Below are 21,323 nucleotides of genomic sequence, written 5' to 3'. Positions count from 1 at the left end.
TTTTTTTTTTTTTTTTTTTTTTTATTTGACTCGTTTCCTCCCAGGCGGAACATTCAACGTGTAGTACAGGGCTTTGTTCGGACTTTTATTTTGTCTTTTTATTTGGGAGAGCCCCAAATGCTGGTTGTCCTACTCAAACACAAGAACAAAAGTCTTAATAAGTGAATACACACTCATATATTTTTCTGGGATGCCTACTTAGATCTACAAGTAGCCAAGTTGGGAAAATCAGGAATGCTACTTGTAAGTTACAGGGAAGCGGTACGTTTGCCTTGTCCAGCAGCGTGTGATTTATAGTTACCCTTCTGTGCTGTTTTCAGAGCAGGGTGGTCTGGTTCTCTGGAAAAGGTTTTCAGCTCCAGACGGCTGTAGAGGAATTCATTTTGGCTCGAGCAGCGTCTCCCTGTTACTTTGCAGCACTCTGGAGCTGCCTGGTCTCCTCCTGGCCTCCAGACCAAAGTCCACGAACGTGTAGCCAATGTTGCAATGTCTACCCAGCAAATATTATTAAAGATATGAAATGTAAATTAAACCATAAGACCTTTTCCCCTGCTCTGTCTCCCAGGGCTATGTAAAGCATTGTCTGCCTGAACAATAGAAGCTCGACAGACCAGTTTCTTATTTTGATTTATAGAACAAGTAGAATATTTTTCTCCTTTCTTCCTTCCCCTTAATATTTATTTAAGTTTGAATTAATACCAGGCCCTCTTTTTTCCCCTCTCCTTTTCTTGTCTGAATTATAATAGCTGTAGTCCTCAAATGATGAGAGGGCAGGGTCATGGCAGCAATAATTGCACGTCAAAATGAAGGTGTCTGATCTTTTCATCTAGGTGACTTTGAGCAAGTATTTCTCATGAGAAATGGCTTCCCCCTCTTGTCTCCTCCCCGCTTCTCTGCTTCAGAGTTCTTCTGCCATGCTTGACATCTTCAAGTTTTTTTCCCCCAATCTTTAAAAAGACCCAATAAGAGAGTAAACTGGGTTTTGCTGTGTCAGCAGCCTCTCAAGGCTGCGTGTATGCAGTACGTTTTATGCATGTGTGGCTTTGGCAGCCTGAAAAATACCAGTCCTCAAAGTGTTAATTTGGTTTTGATAATCAGATGATAGCAAATGTTAATATTTAACCAAGATGTTGGTGTGGTTTTTTACTTATAACTTCTATTTACAGTGCCCCAGACCTGTTCCTAAATACCGATGTGAAAACTAGTTTAACTTTTTATTTAGTTTGGTCACAAAGCCAGTCCCAGCAGCACGTACCTGGATCAGAATAAAGGTGGTTGTCAGCTGAGAACTGAGGGATGGCACTCAAAACCCATTTCATTTTGTGTGTCTCAGTCCCAGTGATAGGCATTGTTGCTTCTGGTCTTTTCATGCAGCCTGAGGGAGGCAAACAGCTATGGGCCTTTAAAAAAGGGGTGGGTTAAAAGTTAGTCAGTTATGTGACAGTGGCTCCTAAGGATGTCAGAATATGTGTAGAAAAGATACTTAATTACAGAAGAGAGATGTAAAAGAGAGATAGAAATATCCCGATCCTGCTCTCTGGAAAGTTATGAATATGGTGTTCGTGAAAGCTGCAAGCAAGATTTTGTATCTCCCAACTCTTTGATGTTGGATGACATTACGGAGTTGGAAAAAGCGAAACAGATTGCATCAGCTGGGAAACGAGTTAGTTGACTAATCTGGGGAGGGCGAAGATCAAAACGTCTCAGAATAAAGGGAACTTCTGCTACTGAAAATAAAAGAAGTAGTGATGGAGAAGTGGGTGGTAGATGGATACTACCAAAACGGATTTAATCGTGTTGAGGATTCAGAAGACTGTCATATGATTAACAAATCATATTTTAATTGTTAGCGTATTAGTGATGATTATATACTTAGCAAACTTCCTTCTTCCCTCTCCCAGTGGGGAAAAGAAACAGATCTGTCATGAGAGCAAGTTTGGGAACAGAAGAGGTAATTGCTCCTGATTAAAGTGTGAAGATGAAGGGCAGATGAAACTTTTCCAGTTTTGTGGTGTTTCAGGTGGCGTCTCATTATCTTGGACTCTGCTGATGTGCTGGGTGGATAGCTTGGAGGGTCTTTTTTGTTTGCATCATAGACTAAGGAATCATTTAGTGCAGAGCATTCAACGGAAAGACTTTTCCAGGTTAGTTTACTGGCTCTGAAGCCAAGTCACTTTGTGTCCTTCTGTGTATATGAAGTTTCGGGCTTGTTTTGTGACTGCAGTGTTGCTTGAGCTGTCTCACCACACTGGGGAGATGGCTCTGGCAGCTGAGCCGTGGCTGCGAGGCGTTAGATACGATGCAGGGCAGGCAGCTGTGCATGGTGCAGCTCAGCTGGCAGCCTGGCACTGGTGGGTGCAGGCAGGAGATGCTACAGTAATGCATCTGCTGTCAGCATCGCCTTTCTGCAGCTGAGGGGGACACCGGGACCACGCACGTACTGGGTGAGAGCAGGACAGCATATCTCCACAGGGAGTAGTGGGGACAGCCTGGTTACCCCGAGGTAATTAATATAGGAGGCAGTGTATCTCTGCCTCTCTGATTGCACACGACCTGTGCCTTAGGTGTCCCGTCTTCACGGTGGGTTGAAGTTTGCAAACCAGGAGGAAGTGCCGGTTTATATTTCAGTGTTCACGCGGTGATGTGTGACAGCAGGGCACCGAGCCCGTGCGTTTTATTCTTGAGGCTGAAATACTAGACTTAAAGAAGATGCACTTCAAAAATCAGTGTGGCAATTTCACAACTAAGTCATGTATATCCCGAAATGTGGTTTTGAAGGAAGTATTTCAGCAACTTCAACTATGTTAAACTTCAGAAAACATTAGGGAAATTTGTGAAGTCCACAGTTGTGCAGTCCTATACTGTTTTGTGGAGCTCTTTTCATAGGTACGTGAAGCTGCTTTCATACATCGTTGCATGATCTAATTATATCTTTCTTGGAAGACAGCTAAGCACGTGTCCTCTGGCTCACGCGCCCTCTCCTCTTTCTCTCTCCCTTCTCCACTCTTTCCCCATGTCCCCAAACCTTTGGCTTCATGGTAATAGTCAAAAGTAGTTTCTTTGCTTTATTTTTCAAAGGGTACATTGCCCAGGCAATCATGTCTGTAGTTAAAGCCTGACAATTTCTGTGTATATGACCTTGTGTTCACCATTCACAAGTGATTTTTCTGGGCTGCAACTTTCTCGCCCAGCTGTCTACTGTGGTCAGAAATGGTTTACTGGCTTCCAAGAATGAAAAGTGCAGAAAATGTTGTTCCCACTGTAAGAAAAATGAATCCGTCAAGAAGCGGAACAAAACAAACCCTTGCATCTGTTGAGTTAGCAAGCTCCAGTGTATGCGAGCAGGGACCCCAGATTTGTCAGGAACAAGGAGGCGGCAGATGTTGAGCAAAAGGTGATACTGTGGTACCAACAGTACCTCTTTTGCTACCCGAGGGATGGTTATAAACCCCTCAAAATACCAGTGTGTACTTGCTCAGTAAAAATTTGTTTATTAGAACGATTTATCTTTAAGAAGTCCTAAGCACTCAGGGGCTGGTCAAAGATTTTCAGCAAAAGCACCCACTTAACGATACAGCTGAAGAAAATTAGATGTACTCAGCACTTGGAGGTCTAGCATCATACAGGGAGGAAGTAGCTCAGAAGTCAGGCATTGACTATGCGGTGGGTTGGGGCATTCCAGTGTAAGTGGGTTAGGCTTCTTTGATTTGCTCTTCAAAGAAAACAAACAACAAAAATCTCTCAATAGCTGGTTTGTTGTTTTTCTTGTGTGGTGTTTGTTTTGTTGTTTGTTTTTTTTTTTTTATCATGACTCTTCTGATTTCCAGGTAAGTCCAGTTGTGTCCGATAAGAATGTGAGGAAAGATGTAGTTTGGAGATGTTTGGTCCTGAATGTGGCTGTTCAAAGAAAGAGGAAATAATTCATTTTTATACCTTTTTCTCAAGCCTTCCAGGATTATTCAGTTTATTTTTTTACTCTTCTTAATGCCCTCATTTGAAATGTGACCTTCTCGATACTTTCACCTAGCGGTCTCTACTGGTGGTCAAAAAATGCCAAGTGTTCTGAAGAACACTTTATTGACACTTAAAATACAGATCAGGGAGCTGTTATCTCAAAGAAGAGTTGTCCCTACCCTGAACCTTGAAGGTTAAATAGTTTAAATGCTCTGTCGTTGCCACGGCGGAGAAGGAGATACAGGGACACCTGAGCAGCTCGGTCATGTGGCGGTAAAACCACCCCAACTTTAAGTGTTGTATTTGGGCTGGCACGTCCCTCTGGGAGGCTCCTCCTGTGACCTCTTTACTGTGGTTTAACTGCACAGTTATTTTCTGTAAAGTTTAGCATCCTGCCATTTTTCTGGAACTTTTACGCTTTCTTTAACATTAGAAGTGCAGTCAGGGGATCATCTTTGGTTGTGGGTTGGGAAGGGGAGGAGAGAAGCATTGTCCTGTAATAGCCTGGAGGGAAACCTCCTGTGGCTGTAACTATTAGTACTACTTGGATAGGTTAGTACTGGGAAAAGGCGTTAGTGGTAGGTATGTGAGTACTGACTTTTTTGCTTTTCTGTTCTTTGGTGGTTTTTTTTAGTGCTTGGCCTGCTGACTTGGAGCTTTTCCTCCAGGAATAGTACCTGGAGACTGTTTTGCTTTTTGTTTTGTATATTGTAAAAAAGGCATAACTTCATTTTTTTCATTACTTTACCCTTTTCAAAAACAACTTTGTGGTTCACCCTTTTGATTTTTGGTTGGTTTTTTTTTTTTTGGAAATGCACTCTAAGAGAATCTGAAGGCATCATAAATTCAAACTCTCGCTCAATGAGGTATTTATATAGAAGATGGATTCTAGTGCTGTGCAGGGAAAATTGACAGGGTTTGGTTATAAAAAGATGAAGCAGGAAGGAGCGGAACAAAGGAAGAAGAGACCAAACATACACAGACCTCAGTGACAAATGATGGATTTTTTTATTTTCATTTACTGGTCTTAAAATTGCCATCTAATGTGCAGGGGAGCTTGTGGCTTTTCCCCAGTAGGGAGCTGGGGTGATAAGCTGTGGCATAAGTGGTATTTGAGGCAAGGCTTCCAAAGCAGGACTTTTTCTCTGGGGGCCAAGAAGCTGTGTGTGGTGCATGGGGCAAGTTATGTGCCTGAGGACAGAGAGCTGGATGCTGCCTGGCTGGGGAGGACCAAAGGTGCAGCTTTGTGCCTGGTTCAAGGTCTTCCAAGGCAGTGACCCTCTGGTCTCCTTGAGCTGAAACTGATGCAGAGAGCAGTTGGAGCAGGGCTGTGATCTGTCTTCAAACTGTTTGGGGAAGGATCTGATTTCTTTCAGCAGTGGTCATTGGAAACTTCACAGTGTGGAACAGTATATGTGTCCAGGTCCCCTCTCTTGAGCTCTTTGTGTCAGGCTCCAGGCAAGCATTGGACAAGAGCATCTCCATCCTGTCTCTTTGCTCTTTTAAGGACAGAAGGGTCTGCCTTGCGGTTTTCCGTGCAATCAGGGTGAATATAGAACTAACCAAATCCTTGATAGGCATATTATTATGACCTTTTTGCAGTGGGTATTTGATGGGCTTAGACGCTACAGACAGCACTATGGCCTCTGGAGGACAAGTGCTCTGGAGGTAGGAGCCCTTAATTGAGACAGATTGTGTTTGTAGTAATAATCATGGAACAGACTTTACATTTGCAACTTCTGTAACTTAACCTCAGTGCAAATACTGACTCACTGCATGAGTCCTGTCCAGGGTTTCACCCTTTGTAAAGAAGCTACTGGATGGTTACTTTTTGGGTGCTTTTGCCAGATGTCTTCCCAAGTATCTTATGTTTCAAATAGTCCTCCATCTTGGTGTGAAGCACAGTGACTCACAGCATCGGTGGTGACTCACTGATATCAATTAAACATTAGGATCCTGAAGGTGTGACTCCTTAAGCTTTGACAAAAAAAAATGCTGTAACAACAGGAAAAAAACATTTGCAATATATTGCACATGTACCTAGGTGGCAAATTCTCTACATTGCTGTACTGCTATGGAATAAAAAAGCTTGTTTTTTAAATGTTCCCTTTCCACCAGCATATTTGATGTACACTTATTTTTGTTTCATCATAACAATACAGCCCTATTGGTTTAGCAAGTCACTTTATCAGATCTCCTGCATTAGGAGGATGGATGGAGGACAGAAAGATGGACAAAACCTGGGGGCACCAAGAGAAATCCTAGGGAGCACTGTAAATTTGGCAGCACCCTTCCTTCAGGCTGGGTGCTATTAACTCCCAAGTGGGACACCAGGGCATTCAGCAAGAGCAGTTATGGGATTTAATGGTCTCAGCAGATTAATCTACCTTTTGTAAGAGGTGGCAGAGGATTACTGTCTAGTCTCCAGCCAAAACAATCTTCCAGTGCAGATTTACTTGGAGTGCCACTTGAACTGTCATCAGCGCTGCCCAGCCCAGCGGTTTATTCTGCAGAGACATGGAAACCTGTCACTGCTTGCTCCTGGGAGCAAATGTGGGTGTCATGTTTGCGAGATGAAACCACCGGTGCTTACAGCAGGACCTGCCACAGCTCTGGGCAGAGCCGTGCCGCGTGGGCACGTGTCGAATATGCTCTGCTCTGCCCAGCCCAGGCTTGTGTAAGGGGAGAGGCAGGGCAGGGATGATGCTCTGTAGTGGTTCCTGCTTTATTTCTGGCTCTTCAAAGCTGAGGCTGCAGTCCTCTGTGTTTGGCTTTTCCACGGGGAAGGGAAAGGGGAATGCAGGTCTCTGGCAAAATTCCTGCACTTTCAGCATGACGAAGCTTTGCTGGTTTGCTCTGCTGCTGCGTTAAGATGGGTGGGCATGATACGCTGGCTATTAAAAACGTATGTTGTCCTATTAATGTCGTCTTTACCTGCTTTTGACTGCAGCATCCATTTTTCTTTTGTGCCCTCTCCTTGTTCTTCTGTGTCTCAGAGTCAAACGCCCTGGTGGCACCCACTGCTGTCCTGCCAAATTTGTTTTGGATAGTTGCTTCACGGCGGCCTCTCTCTGGTTTGTGATAGCTGCCAGAGGAGAAACCGTGATATCCTTGAGCTCTTAGTACTGAGTGAGTAATTTGGGGTCGCGGCAGATGCTTTAGCACAAGCTTTCAAAGAAACTGTTGAAATATTTCACCATTTCCCTATTTACAAATTCTGAGGGGTGAGGAGAGGAAGAGGTTTGGGGAAGTTCAGGGGCTGCTCATGCCCATCAGCGCTCACCTTAGCCTGCCCTTGTGGGCTTGGGGCATCAGCTCTGATTTATACTGGCCTGCAGAGTGCTTAACCGAGTGCAGGAAAGGGCCAGAGGCAGGGCTTTGCAGGGAAATACATGTTTTTTGTTTTCAGAGCAGCTGGGGAGTTGGGCAATAGCCTTAAAAACAAACAAACAAATGATGACTGGCAGATAAGTTATCGAAAGGAGTGGGTGCATTTTAGACACCAGTGAAGGACATGCTGATAGATGGACTTTTCTTCTGCTTTTAAACTCTTACTCTATGTGCCAGTGTGCCAAAGCGGTTTGACATCTGTTGTCCTGGCCTGAAATTTCACAACAGCCCTTCATGAGATTTTGGCTGTTCCAACCATGAACCTTTACCTCGGTGTAATCTGGTACTGCACATTCTCTGCCTGGGGCTTGTGCAAGGGACAGCTATCTTTGACTAGCAATAGCAAGCTGTGAAAATGAAAAAACACCAGGATATCTGCTTTGTCTTCTTGCACTTGGATGACATTGCCATTCCTCTGACAGTAATAAAATTGAAAATTAACAACTTGCGGAGATTGCCTTTAAAAAAGTGTTCTTGTATAAATATGACTATTTTTAATAAACTTAACCTTTTATCTACAAACAAAAATGATTTCCCAGTTTTAAGGAGCATATATACCTTCTGCATTGTGAAAATAAACCCCGAGCGTTTGAAATCCTGCCTGGAGCCAAGATGTATCTCCTGAATTTTGTTTTGTTTGTGTCTTCTCTGGGCAGATATTTTTCTTTGCTAACTGGAGATTGGTTCCATAATTGCAAATATTAGGAATTGCATTTCTTCTACTTGCTAAATACTTCTAAAAAGTCAACGTCTTTGGAGAGCAATTCTCACTGCCTTGCTGGGCTGTTTGCTGCAAATAATTAATAGCTGTTTAGTGGAAGAAATGCTTGCTCATACTACTTGCTTTTGTTTCCTTAGTGCCTTTAGTCTGTAAGTTGAGGATCAGACATATATGTCCCAACTTCTACAAGGCAGTGTGAGTGAGGAACTCAAAAATACATTTAACTAAAACAAAAAGCCCAAACCTGAAAGCCGGCACATTTCTCTTGGCCATAAAAGTGCTATACTTCTTGGTGAGATGGTGTATTGTAGGGAGGACATCTCCTGTGATGTTGAACCAGAGGGCTGAGTCAGAGCTAGTTTTATTTATGGAAGGGCTGCATGTCATGGAAATGCTTAAAAGTGCAAGTGCACCTACTTGAACACTTTTGAGGGAAAGCTTTCTTTTGAAGTTACTTCTGAATTTTAAAAATAAATTGTGTACTTTTACTTGGCTTTTTTGGCCATGAAACTTCAGTTACTGGTGTTGGGAGGGCTGCTACTATTGCATTACACACAAACCAGCCATTTATTCTGCAAAGTTTCAGTTCTGGAGTATCTGACTCTCCAAAGTTAGCTGTACTTATTTTTCATGAAATGTGCATGGCTCCCATTACCATCAATATTTGAACACTTCACAAACCACGAACAAACATATCTTCCTACATTTATTCAAGGGTATAATAGTACTATCCACACTTTACACATAAGAGAGATTAAGTTACATGTCTGAGGGCAATGACGATGTTGGGCTGAAGCCAGGAATGCAGCCGGGCTCTCCTGGGGCTCAGTCTAATGCCTCAGAGGAAAACGTCTTAAGTTTAGGGAAGCCTTCCTAGAAACCTTGCTGTTCCCATCTTTCTCATGGGAATAAGACAGTGCCCTAATGACTCACTGCTTGAGATGGTCTGTTTTCTCTTCCTTTGGATGGAAAGAGTCATTTCCATATCAGGGACAGCTTTAGTGTGGAGATTCAGCCCAGCCTGATCTCTGAGCTGTGAAACATCACTGTGGGAGCTGTTGTCCCAAGGAGTCTCATGATTGTACCAGGATCTCTGGCTGCCCTGTCCAACTCCATGCCAGGGCTTGTCCTGATCAGTTGTGCCATTAATTAGTCTTCATCCCCTTCCAACACTTGGGGAATCAGGATGCTTTTCTGAAAGTGAGTGTCCTGATGTTTTGTCTGTGGGAGCCTGGACCATCAGGGATCTGTGGCAAAGTAGTTGTTTTTCCCTGTGTTTCTGAGTGGTCTTGAGCAAGTCAACAGGAGAACTTGCTCTAAATTTGTTGTGCTCACCACCAGTGGGCTTCCCAGGGCCCTGGTAGTAGATGTCTGGGGCTGCTCTGGTGAGACATTGAGCTACATCAGTAATGCCAATGCCTGAGCTCATGTGACCTGGAGTGTTGGATAGTGTAATTCTATAATTAAGGGCCTGATAAAACTCACTGAAGTAAATAAGTCTTTAGTTTGCTGCTGGGGATCTGGGTTTTGACTTGAGGGGGGAAGCTTTCCTCTGCTACTTCCATGCACTCACACTAGGACTGCAATTTGGAAGATTAGTATGTTTAAATACATCTGAGAATAACTAATTTATTTCAGTTGGCTTGTCTTTTTTTTTTTTTCTTCCAGTGGGATCTTGTTTGTGATTCTGCCTGGAAAGTCCACATTGCTAAATTTTCCCTACTGGTAGGATTAATCTTCGGCCACTTAATAACAGGATGTATAGCTGACTGGTAAGTGAAAAATCTTTTAATGCAATGTAACTATGAATAAATAATAATAAAATATTAATTATTGTTTCTATTTTCTTTTACTTTATATTAATGAAGAGCCTTTGCATAATGATTCTTCAGACTCTGAAAGAAGTATGATGAATAAACAGTTTAAAACTGTGTGTTAATTGCTTGAACTGAGTAATTTATATCAAGGTAAATAATGTGAAAATAAGCTATCTGGTGGTTGGCTTAGTTTCCTGATGACACAATTTATCACAGCGCAGAATTAAGTATTTTCTAATTACGTAAGTGAAGCCTTTGGTTTAGAGTTTTCTTTTCGGTTTTGTGTTTGTTTTTTTTTTTTTTAAACCAAGTGATAGGGCCAAAAGAAATTGGAAGCGGCACTGATTTGACTGAATACAAGACTAGTGTAATGTCAACCTTGTGCTTACACAGTATCTTTCAGGGGGTAGAAGGCTGGTTTTTTGCAAAGCTTTCCATTGTTCTATTTTTAAAGTTGTTGTTAAGCAAGCATTTCGATGTAGTGTTAGGGAATCGCTGACTTATGTGCTGTTAATATTGGGGTATTAAATTTAAAAGCATAGAGTGCAATTTCTTAAATTGCAGTAGCGAAAACATTATTGGACACCCCAGTTATTCTGAGAGTTCAGGAAGGCTCTTGCAAAAGGAGGAGGGGGAATTAAAGACGTGACTGAAGTGATTTCAAAGGAAACTTGCAGCATCTGAAACAATAGCTCTGCGATGCTGTCCCAGTCCTTTCAGTAGCTTCCAGCACCCTTGCCAATGTTGGTGCTTGAAATGGCCCCAAGTTAACTCTTTTGCCATTCATTAAAACAGGAAAGGAAGAAGAAGAGTTGCCTATTAGGGAAATCTTAAAAAGCCTCAGCAACTCACCAGTCAGTTGGGAGAGAAGAGGCCCCCTGCAGCTGTGCAGTAATTTGACTCGAAACATTTGTAGCAAAATTGCATCTTAATTCTTGAATAGTCTTCAGAAGTTTTTAGGCAAGTGCAGAATCATGACTTTTCAGTGAAGTAGGGGACATGCATGATGAGATACAGTCGAATTTGATTAAAATACCAAAGTAAAACAGGGCTCTAACAACACATAGGAAGTATAAGGGGGAAATAAATGAGGGATCTTGCTCGGTTTTCCTAAAAAGGAATCAGTGTGGAGAAAGCGGGCTTATTCCCAAGTTAGGGAAATACTGCTCTAATTGACGAATAAGTCACAAATAATTGAACAACTTGTTGCCTAAGGCACTGGCTTCAAGAGAGAAATGCAGTAAGCAGATTTAATAGCGCTCTGCCACCTAAAGAAGGAGCATCCCATTCTTCCATCCATTTCTGTCCCCAGTGTGTACTTTGTGCTGCCACGTGCGCTTGTTGGACCCCTCTGCAAGCTGCTTAGTTGAGCTAATGCAGCATAAAATTACCCTGATAGCGGGGAAAAAAAAAAAAAAAAAAAAAAAAAGATTTGGTTTGGTGGTTTTTTAGTGAGTTTGAGACCTAAAGGAGAATCTGTTTTCCAGCTGTGGTGCAAAGAAGAAAAACAGTAACTTCGTGGCTGGAAGGACGAATGAGCTCCTTGCCCCTTCATGGGTGACCAGAAAGGACAAGGTTTGCTGTCAGAAGACCCAGTTCTTGTGCTCCTCTTCAGTCCCCATCCTTGCCATCTGATGTAACTGACTCAGCAGGGTCCTGCTCTGGATAGTCTTTGTCATTTTGCAATTTGGTATTTGGCAACGTAGACTGGCAAAAGAAGGCTTAAATGGGATTTACTTAGCTATTTAATCACAACCTGAGTTTCCACTAAGGCAGGGGGTTGTGTGGAGAGACAGAATCAAAGGGGATTGTACCCGTAAAAAGAGAAAAAAGAGCAAAAAAAAAAAAGGATCTGGTCTTAAGCAAAAGCAGAGATTAAACAGAGTAATGTACAAAAGTATTACAAACTTTCAAAATCTGGTTTCATTTCACTTATATACCACTGTCCAGTTTAGAGAACTACGAGATGCTTTGGTTTCTTTGTACCACTAGGGTTTGGGGCTTTGCTTTTCTTTTCTGAAAGAAAGTTTTCAAAGCTGTATGGGGTGAAGGCATAGAGTGTATTACAGTCATTTGCTAAGTAAATTGTGTGGTCTGTGTTCAAAACACAGTACATGTGCATGCTTGGATAGCTCTATGTGGAAAATCTATAGGAAGAAGATTGTAAACATGTTTGGCCATTTGAAGACTGACTTTGGCCAATCCTGGAATAAGTTACTTGTTCAACAGGCAGACCGTTGCTCTTAGTTTTGCCTTCTCTGGACAGAGGCTGTTGACGTCTCTGTGGAAGGTTTCCTTCTGGAGCAGGCGTTCATGTAGCCTCAAGACAGTAGATCTCTGCCTCTCATTGTCCAGTACTGTCCCTGCTTTTTACCTGCTCTGGTGCTCTGTGGAGCCTTTGTGCCAGTTCAAGCCCCCAAAACTGCAAAGAATGGTGTGGGAAGAGCAATTTGATTGGCAGTAAGAGCAAAGCTTAGTCTTCTCAGGGTGGCAAGGTACATGCGTAGGAGCACGGGAAGAGCAGGTCTTGTCCTCAAACCCATTCACTTCCCCCCCCTGTGGTGCAACTCTAATGACTTGAGGAGTATCTTTTTGATGCATCTGCATCTCACACTGTGCGGATTGCAGATTCTTCAAAAGCCTGGGGTTGCTTGTATCCCTAGTTATTTACCTGTGCAGGCAGCATTTAGCATTTGATCTAGATAATAGTATGCAGTGTAGTCTGAGACTTTTGTGGCACAGAAATCTCTCTCTGGAATAGTTTGGATGACAGCAGATAGCATCCTGGGGCTGTTTTACCAGGGAGATTGTGCATGGTTTAATTTCTCACAAGCATTTCCGTGTAATGTTAGACAGATAACTCTGTCTACATAGAAAAAAAATTTTATGTACCCTAAGACACCATCCTGTCAAAGCACTGCTGGATCACCAAATATATGGCTGATAGCTGCCTGGAGTTTTGATTTTTGAGGAATGTACTGCATAGCTTGGTGAGGAAGTAGACTAGTTTTGTGTCTGGGGAGAGATGCTGATGATGTCTCTTAGCAGAGGGCTTATCTGGCCTCAGCTGGCTTTCACAGGCCCAGGAGGGTCTTGGATTCCTGATTCTTCATTAGCAGCAACCATTCATTTGCATAACTTGTATAATGTTAGAATAAATTCTACGTCCTAATGATGGATAACCTCGAGTAAAGAGAGTGGGAGGAGAGAAAGAAGGGAACTTATGTATGCTAAGCAAGAGGTCTTTTTAAATCAACATCAGGGAATGGCAGGTCAGGCTTGTGATGAGAATTAAGTTCCTAATTCTGAGTGTTTGTGTAATGCCTTTCATCTACAAAACACTTCCACAAATACTAATTAGTATGAATTACAGCTTGGCTGTTATGAAAATAGGGCTGCGAAAATCTGCGCAGATCCCTGATAATACAAAGTTCATAGTGTGTTGGGTTTTTTTCTGTATTCAAGGTTTCCCGTGAGGTTCTTGCCCTCCCTGCCCAAGTGCTTAGTGTTCCATAAATATAAAATGTGAGGTGTACACACAGCCCTAACTGCCCCCGTGTCCAGCATGTTCCCGGTGCGTTGCTTTATCACCGGGGCAGCGATGTTCTGTTCCCACCCTGAGCTCAACAGCAGCTCATCTTCTGGTGGGCTGGGTCTGTGTGCTCACTAAGAGCAGTCTGCTTTGACCTTGCTGTCTTCAGTTCCCATGTTGGTACTTTCTGTTTTAAAAACGTTGAATGGTTAATGCCAACAAGTTAAATCTTTGAGGTGTCCCACTGGTGATGCTACAGCTGAAAAAAAATAGTAAACCTGTCCTCATGTGAGGAGCCTTCTTAAGTGTGACTTGGAAAGACCTACTGGCACGCTCTTCTAGTTCCCAAAAATGTCAAAAATGTGTAAAAACGTTTCCTTTTCAGTCCTTCACCACTTATTTTATTGGTCTTGTTGCATTTTAAGTAAAGCAAAATTCAAAGTTTTAATTGTGAATTCATATATGCAATATACTTTCTAGCTGCTGGTAACAATCTGCTGAAATAATTGAATAGAAATGCTTCAGTATGTGGAACTGGTCTAAGTTGTGAGATTTAAATGCTCTTTATTGTGCTGACATTCAACCTGATGGCTGGCTTGCAGCTGACAGACTGCTTTGGGTCTGTGAAAGCTGCCTACAAAAAGCAAGTTCATATATTCTTTGTGGAAATGGCATATGGAGCTGACTAAAAGGGATCCTCGGTTCCACTGGAAAACTTGTGGGAGTTGACAAGTTGAAAAATTTTGGAAATCTCCACGTAATGATCCAATTATTGCTTAAAATAGCCGTGTGCTCTGGCGCTTCGTATCATTCTCCCTGCACAGGAAGAGGTGGGGGGAAGGGGAATTATAAATACTAAGCATATGAGTAGGAGATGTAGAAGTCTCCTAGTCCTTTGACATAAAAGAACCAAACTCTGCAGCAAGTGCCCCCACGTTCAGTGGCAGCAGAGCTCTTCCTCCTCGTTGGCGCTGCACCACCACGTGCAACTGCAGGTCACAGCTGCAAAGAAGGACTGCAAATCCTCACACCCACGTTGCCAGTAATGGTTTTTTGGAGTAGTTTCTTCATAGTCCCCCAGTCAGGCTGGTTTTGAGGATCTCAGAAGCCACTCCGGTGGTGTGAGGTGGAGGGACTTGAAAGTTCATTGCTGTCCTGCGAGCATTACTATCAGCTCTCTAAGGCTCAGGGAAGTGACACAAGCCCTGTTTAATGCTTGGTCTGTGCCTGTTAGGCTTGCCTTCAACAACAAGGCCAAGGAAAGTAGTTTTTTGAGCCTGCTCCTCTTACAGATGAGGCTGAGAAGTACATGTCTGTTGGGAAGAAGGGAGCTCTGTAGCAAGCTCTGTGGCTGTATGCTGTGGAGAAATAATAATATACCATGTACTACAGAAAACTCTGAGAAGTTGTTTTTCATCTCCAAGATGTTTATGGCCTTACTGTAGTTCCCAGGTATTTCCTTTTTCACCTTTGGTGTTTTGAAAATAATGTTTAAATGAAATGGTAATACATGTGCTGTCCCCACACAATCCTATCAGAAATGAACTTGTCAATGCCAAGCTGATGGAGGAATCTGGGTTTTAGTAAGCAGAAAAAAATGAGAAGAATGAAGCAAGCATTAAGAATGGATGATGATATTTGGAATGTATTTCATGACTTGTTCCCCTCTTTGCTAGTTATGTCTGTCTAGCATTATGTCCATCCTGGATTTTAACACTGTTTTTCCCTGCTTATTTTTAGGGTTGGTCGACGGCCTGTACTGCTCTTCTCTGTCATACTCATTTTGATATTTGGACTGACAGTGGCACTCTCAGTGAATGTGACCATGTTCAGCACACTCAGGTTTTTTGAGGGGTTTTGCCTGGCTGGAATAGTCCTCTCCCTGTACGCACTGCGTGAGTATGCCTTCGTCACCCATCCAAATGTCTCTTTGAGTACTTTGTTTCCTATTCTCTGCCTTCCCGCTTAAATTCAAACAGATCAAACCAGAGTCGTAGGGTCTGAAAGAGTTTTGGCCTGAGTTTTATTAAGGAGGTAGGGATTTTGCAGCTATCTCTTTAGGTTGCTACAGAGCAGTCTGTGAAGCTGTTTGAGAGCTCATTTTAAGAGAGTTGTAAGGTGGTTTGGGTTTGCTTGCTGGTTTTTAAACCTAGAAGTTATCTGTGGCCATAATGTTATATGGGAGTGGATTTCACCTTGTAGCATTGAGCTCAGTAGGACGCTCCCCACTTTTGCTGTCTCTAGCAGTATGTGTTCTGGCACTTCTTCAGAAATTCTTCTGTTACTTGCAGCAAGAGATCCCGATGTCCCTATATCAGGATAGTAAAGTACAGCAAAAACACACAAGAAGAGCCTCAATTCCTTTTATCAATAATTTATTGTTGTTGTTTTTTGTTGTTTTTGTCTGTTTCACTGAAGGAAAAAAAAATAACTGAGAGAAACTTAGGGGAAAGCTTGTAACAAATGTCTGTGTTTCTATCTGGAGTGATTGTAACCTTGTAGCCAAAACTTCTGAAAACTCCTTTCTAAGGTCTTGCCTTTGGAGAGTAGATGATGCCACCAGCCTGTCCCAAGGGGTATCCATTTGTATCCCTTGGTTATGCTCCAGGGAGCTCTGTCTGCTTGTGCTTCCTTGGCTGTTTGTAATTAACACATAGCACCACACTGAGGAAAAATAATTCCCCCTTTTTATTCTGACTCTGGAAAAGTATATCTAACTATATCCTGGAAATTGCTGTACAGATCTTCATAAATTTTTGTTTGCTTTCTGTTGTAGATGGTATCTAACCCATCTGGATTTAGCACAATATCCTTACTGTGCACAGAGGGCTTTGTAGTACAAAGTTCCACAGTATTTGCTTTGATTTTGGTGTGCATCAAGGGGAAATAAGCCTGACTAGAGTATACAAGAGTTTGTTCTATATTGCATTTCTTTGTTATAGCTGATATGGTACCCAAGATACATTATTATTTTTTTCTTCTTGCCTTTGGTCATGTAATCTCTATTGAGAATTTTTTACCAAAAAACAAAACTACCACTGAAGACATTACACTTTTATTGGGAAGTGTTTTAACCTGTATGGTTCCTGTGGGAGGGGACTTCAGCCATTACCAGTATGACATTCAGCTGGAAACTAGACTTGTTGGGATTTTTCACAGCCCAATGCAGCATGTTGGGTTTTTTGGTTGGTACTTTTTGTGTTGGTTTTTGGTTTGTTTTTTGGTTTGTTTTTTGGTTTGTTTTTTGGTTTGTTTTTTGGTTTGTTTTTTGGTTTGTTTTTTGGTTTGTTTTTTGGTTTGTTTTTTGGTTTGTTTTTTGGTTTGTTTTTTGGTTTGTTTTTTGGTTTGTTTTTTTTGTTTACTTTTGAGTCACTTCAACTGAAGACTTTTGTGAGGAAATGCCATCTAAGTAAGAGTTTCATTATAGACCTTCTGTGATCAGGGCGAGAGAATGCACGTGTCACCTTAGATCAGACAGTAGCTTGCCAGCTGAGGCTTTCATTCAGAAAATGGGAGATGCTGATTAGTTTGTTCTGCTTGATCCAGAGCAAGGATTTGAGTCTGATTGATTCCCTCCCCCCCTTAAAATTCAAGTGTTTGTTATAAACACTGTATGTGTCTGTCCATTGCAAATGGGCAGCTGTCTAGATAGACAATGGATGAATAGAGCTCGTAGGTGTTAGGAGAGATCTGAGTGAAATTAGGTGCAACCTGAACATCCCTGCACTTCAATAGAAGTGAGACAGTGTGAAAGATGCAGCACCTGCACCTTGGGCAAATCTTCTGACCTTCTGGCTGGGGTGATGAGGAGAGTGGTATTTTTCTGTATGAAATATTTTCATTTAAACAACAACAAACAAAGTTGTCATCATGGGGAGGATTAATCCCTAAACTCTTAAGAGAATGGGAGGAACAGGGTTTTTTTGCTTGTTTTGTTGTTGTTGCTGGTTTGGATTTTAGTACTCAAACTGTTAGGCTTCCTCTCAATTTAGATTTACTATCTTTCCCTTTCTGCTACAGTCTGTAGCATGCCATTGCTCTGCTTTGTGGAGTCATCTTCTGTTTCATAGCCCCTCTTCCCTTTCTCTAAATGGCCTTGATTTCTTCCCCTGGAGGTTTGTTGCCCCTGAATTCCCGGCTGGCTGCCCTGAGCAGAAAAATAGAAAGTGGAAAGTTTGATCTGCTAGACACAGTCATTAGCCAAAGTTTTCAAAGCACTGTGCGGAAGCAAAGTGTATAGGCTTGCACAGCCTGCAAAGGTAATTAGCTTGCCACCGGGATCCTTTTACACTGTGTTGAGCTTGCTAGTTGTGCTGGGATTTATGGCCCCTGCCTAAGGGAAATTGTAAATAACAGTCCTGGATGCTATGGGAGTGGGAAGAGCAGCGAAGTGCTGTCTCTGAAAACACAGAGCTGCCAAGGTTGAGCTGCCCTCACCATTCGAACCACACTCTTTTTAATAGCCTAATGCTGTTTTCCTGCCTGTCAGCCCCAAGGGGCAGAGTGAGCCCTGGGACAAGCCTCACCTTCTGTGGAGGGACAGCTCTGAGCCCCAACCACCCGTGCTCCTCTGCGGGCTTTCCTCTGTGTTGCGGTGAACTAGCATCTTGTGGCCTCCAAGTAGAGCCTCTTGCCTGGAGATGCTTGGGGCTTGTCTAAAGAAACCACTTTTGGATGTTGATATGTTAAACTGAAAAGCTTTCCTTCAGCTGCTGTAGTTCTGTTGGAAAAAGTGTTTTGGGTGAAATTTCTCAGGAACCTGCAGGAAGAGAGAGGCTTGGTGCAGGGGATGGTGTTTGCTGCAGAGAAGAGAACCTGGGGCTTTCTCCTCCTGGGTGCTGCAGGTCATTGCTCATCTAGGAGAGTGAATGAAAGGCAGTTAATCCTCATCTGCTGAACAAACACAGCTTTGAAAGGGTTTTTTTTCATGCTGATGTGGAGGTAAGGGAGCTTCTACCGTCTTCCAGAAACAGTTTCCCACCCTGTACCCAACATTCAATGGGTTCCTGTGCTCCTGAACAGCTGGCACACCTCTTGTGTGGTGAGGCACCAGCAAGGTCCTCAGGAAGCTCTCTCCCCATGAGGTTTCCTGATATGCCACGCTCAGCAGTCATCTGATGCACAGAGCTGGAGCTGTTTGCTGTGATATGCTTGTTAGGTTCCCTGTTACGTTTGCTGAGCAGATTTCTGCGAAAATGGGCTGCCCCTTGTTGGAGGAGAGTGCTGAGACTGGAGGCAAAAATTTCACGGAGAGAGAAACGGTGGAGGGGTGCTAAGAAGCACTCTGACTACAGTGGTTGGAAGGGGATGTATGGCCTGCCCAGCAGTTAAATGTAGAAAAGAGCATAGACTGGGGGACTGGAGGAGGGCAGATTGTTTAAGAGGAGGCATGGGGAAAGGTATTTTTTTCCCCAGAGTGTCTTTTCTCGCAGTATTTGTTGCTGCATGCACATCCAGGGGTGAAGGATGGGTGGATGTCCTGCACCTGCTGGCTCGGCACGCTTGGATGCACGGCGCTGTACCCTGCTGCCCAGCTGAGGACAAGGAGGTTTGAGTTTACTGATTGGGGTGGAAGGTCCTGTGGTCAGTCCTGTGAGGAGTTTGCTTTGGCCAAGAGAAGGGGAATAGGTGTGGGAGCCCTGAGCAGGGACACGTGTACCTGGATAATGTCTGTGGACTCCTGCAGCAGGCAAGGTGAGCCACTCTTGCTGCAAATAGTTCTGCTTGCTGGTAACTCATGTGGGACAAAGTGCACTTGGCAAATGTGGAAGTCACGGGAGAAAGCAAATCTGATTATCTGGAGGGTGGGGAGAGCGTTGCTTCTGGGTCACTTTAGTCTTGCTGGGGCACTGCATCGTCCATGACCCTGGGGTAGCCTTCTCTTTGTGTGCTCGTGCAGGAGGCCAGATGCAACAGCTGACCCAATGTGGGTCCCTTCCTCAGGGCTCACTTCCACGAGCTGGTGTGAGCTGATGCAAGAGCTCTCATGGCTGAGGGCAAGAGTTCCTTCTCCCTGTGCTCCTCCTCTCTTCTCACATGCTGCCCCAGCTGTGCTGGTGCCAGTGTCTACCTGAACTCTCTGTGGAGGAAGCCATCTGCCTTCCCTTTGGAGAAGACCGAGTGTGCTTCTGTCAGTGGGATGTGCCCTCTGGTCTTGTCTCCTCCTCTGGGAGATCTGCTGGGCGTCGTGTCCCTTGTGCAGCCCGAGCCTGGGGGATAGAGCAGGAACATGGCCCCATATCGTGCAGGGCCAGTAAAATGGGTAAAAACAAGCAAGGATTCCCTTCCAGCCGATCGCTTCATATGCCCTATCTGTCTCCTCCCTGGTGTTTCCTGCTTTTGTCACTTTCTGGAGTCGAAGCTAGGATGATGATATTAATTAAACTATTTAAGGGGCTGGAGAAATGGGGGGGGAAGTCATATTTTTCTGGCAAATGCTCCTGGCAGGTTTAACGAGCCTCCTGTTTAAGTGCTGTGTGCTGCTGCTAATGACTGTACCTGAGCTCAGACAGCACAAGCCATGGTGCGGATTTGCACACAATTGCAGGCTGTTCAACAGTTTCATGGGTGACTGAGCTACAGATTACGCTGCAAAATTAGAAAGTCTAGACTTGAATGAACCAGTAAATAGGCTCTGCTGAAAGGGAGCTTTGCTGAAAGGGAGACATCATCTTCTCAGGCTGGAGCGAGGAAGCAGTGGTGCCCCTCCGATGTGTAGTAGCAGGTTGAGCAGGCACATTGTTTTCTTTTATGCTGTTAGGAGAAAAAAGGTAGAAATGCTGTTGAAAATCATAGGTTGTATTTCAAAAGCCTGGAGAAGCTTGGCAAAGGCTTCCAGACTGGTTAAGATGTCCAGCTGTGATGTATCTTTCTCATAGGTCAATCTAACCTGCTACTCTTGTAAATTGCACAGGCACTGATCTGAGAGAGGCTAAATGTGGCTGCTTAAGATTTTATTTATTTTTTTAAAAACATTTATCCTGGAAAGGTAGAGTGGTGTGCTGGAAAGCTTGCTTCAGGCTGAAGAATGAGCAAGTGCCAAAACAGAACATGGAAACCTCTGGGCATTGGGCTGTAGTGATGTCAGACTTGTAAAATAATTTTGCTTCCAGTCAGGTTGTCAGTATAATGGGTGAGATTTATCTCCCTCCCCTTTCCCCATTATTTCCTCCCCTTCCCCCACCAACTCTCCCTCCCAGAAGTGTATAGGCTCAGATCCTACAGCATCACAAGTTTATCATTCGCACCTGCCTTGGAGTTTGAAGGGTCTAAACAATATGATTGCTTGATTTATTCCCCATTTTCCTCTCCTGACTCTTTAGCAGCAAACACGTCCTCAGCGAGGCAAGGCAGGTGAAACACTGGAAACTGCAGGTTCTGAAGTTACTCTGTGTAATCTGAACTGGCTCAGTAAATAACTCTGCAACGCGTTCCCAAATCGGACGGTGTGGGAAAACATCTGACTGCTTTCCAGTGCATTGACATGTGCTTTAGCACTGCAGTAACGTGCAGTTCTCTCTGCTGACAGGTCTGTGATAAGATCAAGGTTGTTAAGCCACCTACCTTCTGTTTATGTAACCAGCCTTTACTCGCTCTGAGTCACTTGACGCAGATTTGGTAGGAGTGATCACAGAGGGATCCACTGAACGAAAAATCTTACTGAGTCACCCTGAAGTGACCATTAATCGGTAAATGATAAGTCTTTGCTTAAAGAGCAGCCACGGGCTGTTCTAACATGGAGATGGGATGTGAGTTTCTGGAAACAGCAGCTCTGTATTTTTACTACCTTTGTGAGAGAACTGTTAAAAAAATAGTAGGAAGTAGCTCCAGCTGCTCAAAAAAAAAAAAAAAAAGAGACTCTGAATGCCTTTTATCAAATGCCGGGGGGCTCAATGTATGCAAGGGTGGA

The 21,323-nt window shown here is 43.4% G+C and overlaps 1 protein-coding gene across 1 annotated transcript in view; it reads left to right on the top strand.

The window, feature by feature from the left end:
* SLC22A23 (solute carrier family 22 member 23) overlaps positions 1–21,323 on the top strand; it is a gene marked incomplete at its 5' end in the record, with an annotated part of 112,830 nt that overhangs the window by 7,648 nt on the left and 83,859 nt on the right. Inside the window, 2 exons of the mRNA XM_014940771.1 lie at positions 9,734–9,837; positions 15,155–15,309. Of these exons, the coding sequence (XP_014796257.1) occupies positions 9,734–9,837; positions 15,155–15,309 (259 nt within the window). The remainder of the gene's footprint in view (positions 1–9,733; positions 9,838–15,154; positions 15,310–21,323) is intronic.

Source organism: Calidris pugnax, unplaced genomic scaffold, assembly GCF_001431845.1.
Source record: "Calidris pugnax isolate Ruff unplaced genomic scaffold, ASM143184v1 scaffold8, whole genome shotgun sequence".
In the NCBI taxonomy this organism is placed as follows: Eukaryota; Metazoa; Chordata; class Aves; order Charadriiformes; family Scolopacidae; genus Calidris; species Calidris pugnax.
The sequence above is the reverse complement of the archived record's forward strand: the minus strand, read 5'-3'. Positions and strand labels throughout refer to the sequence as shown.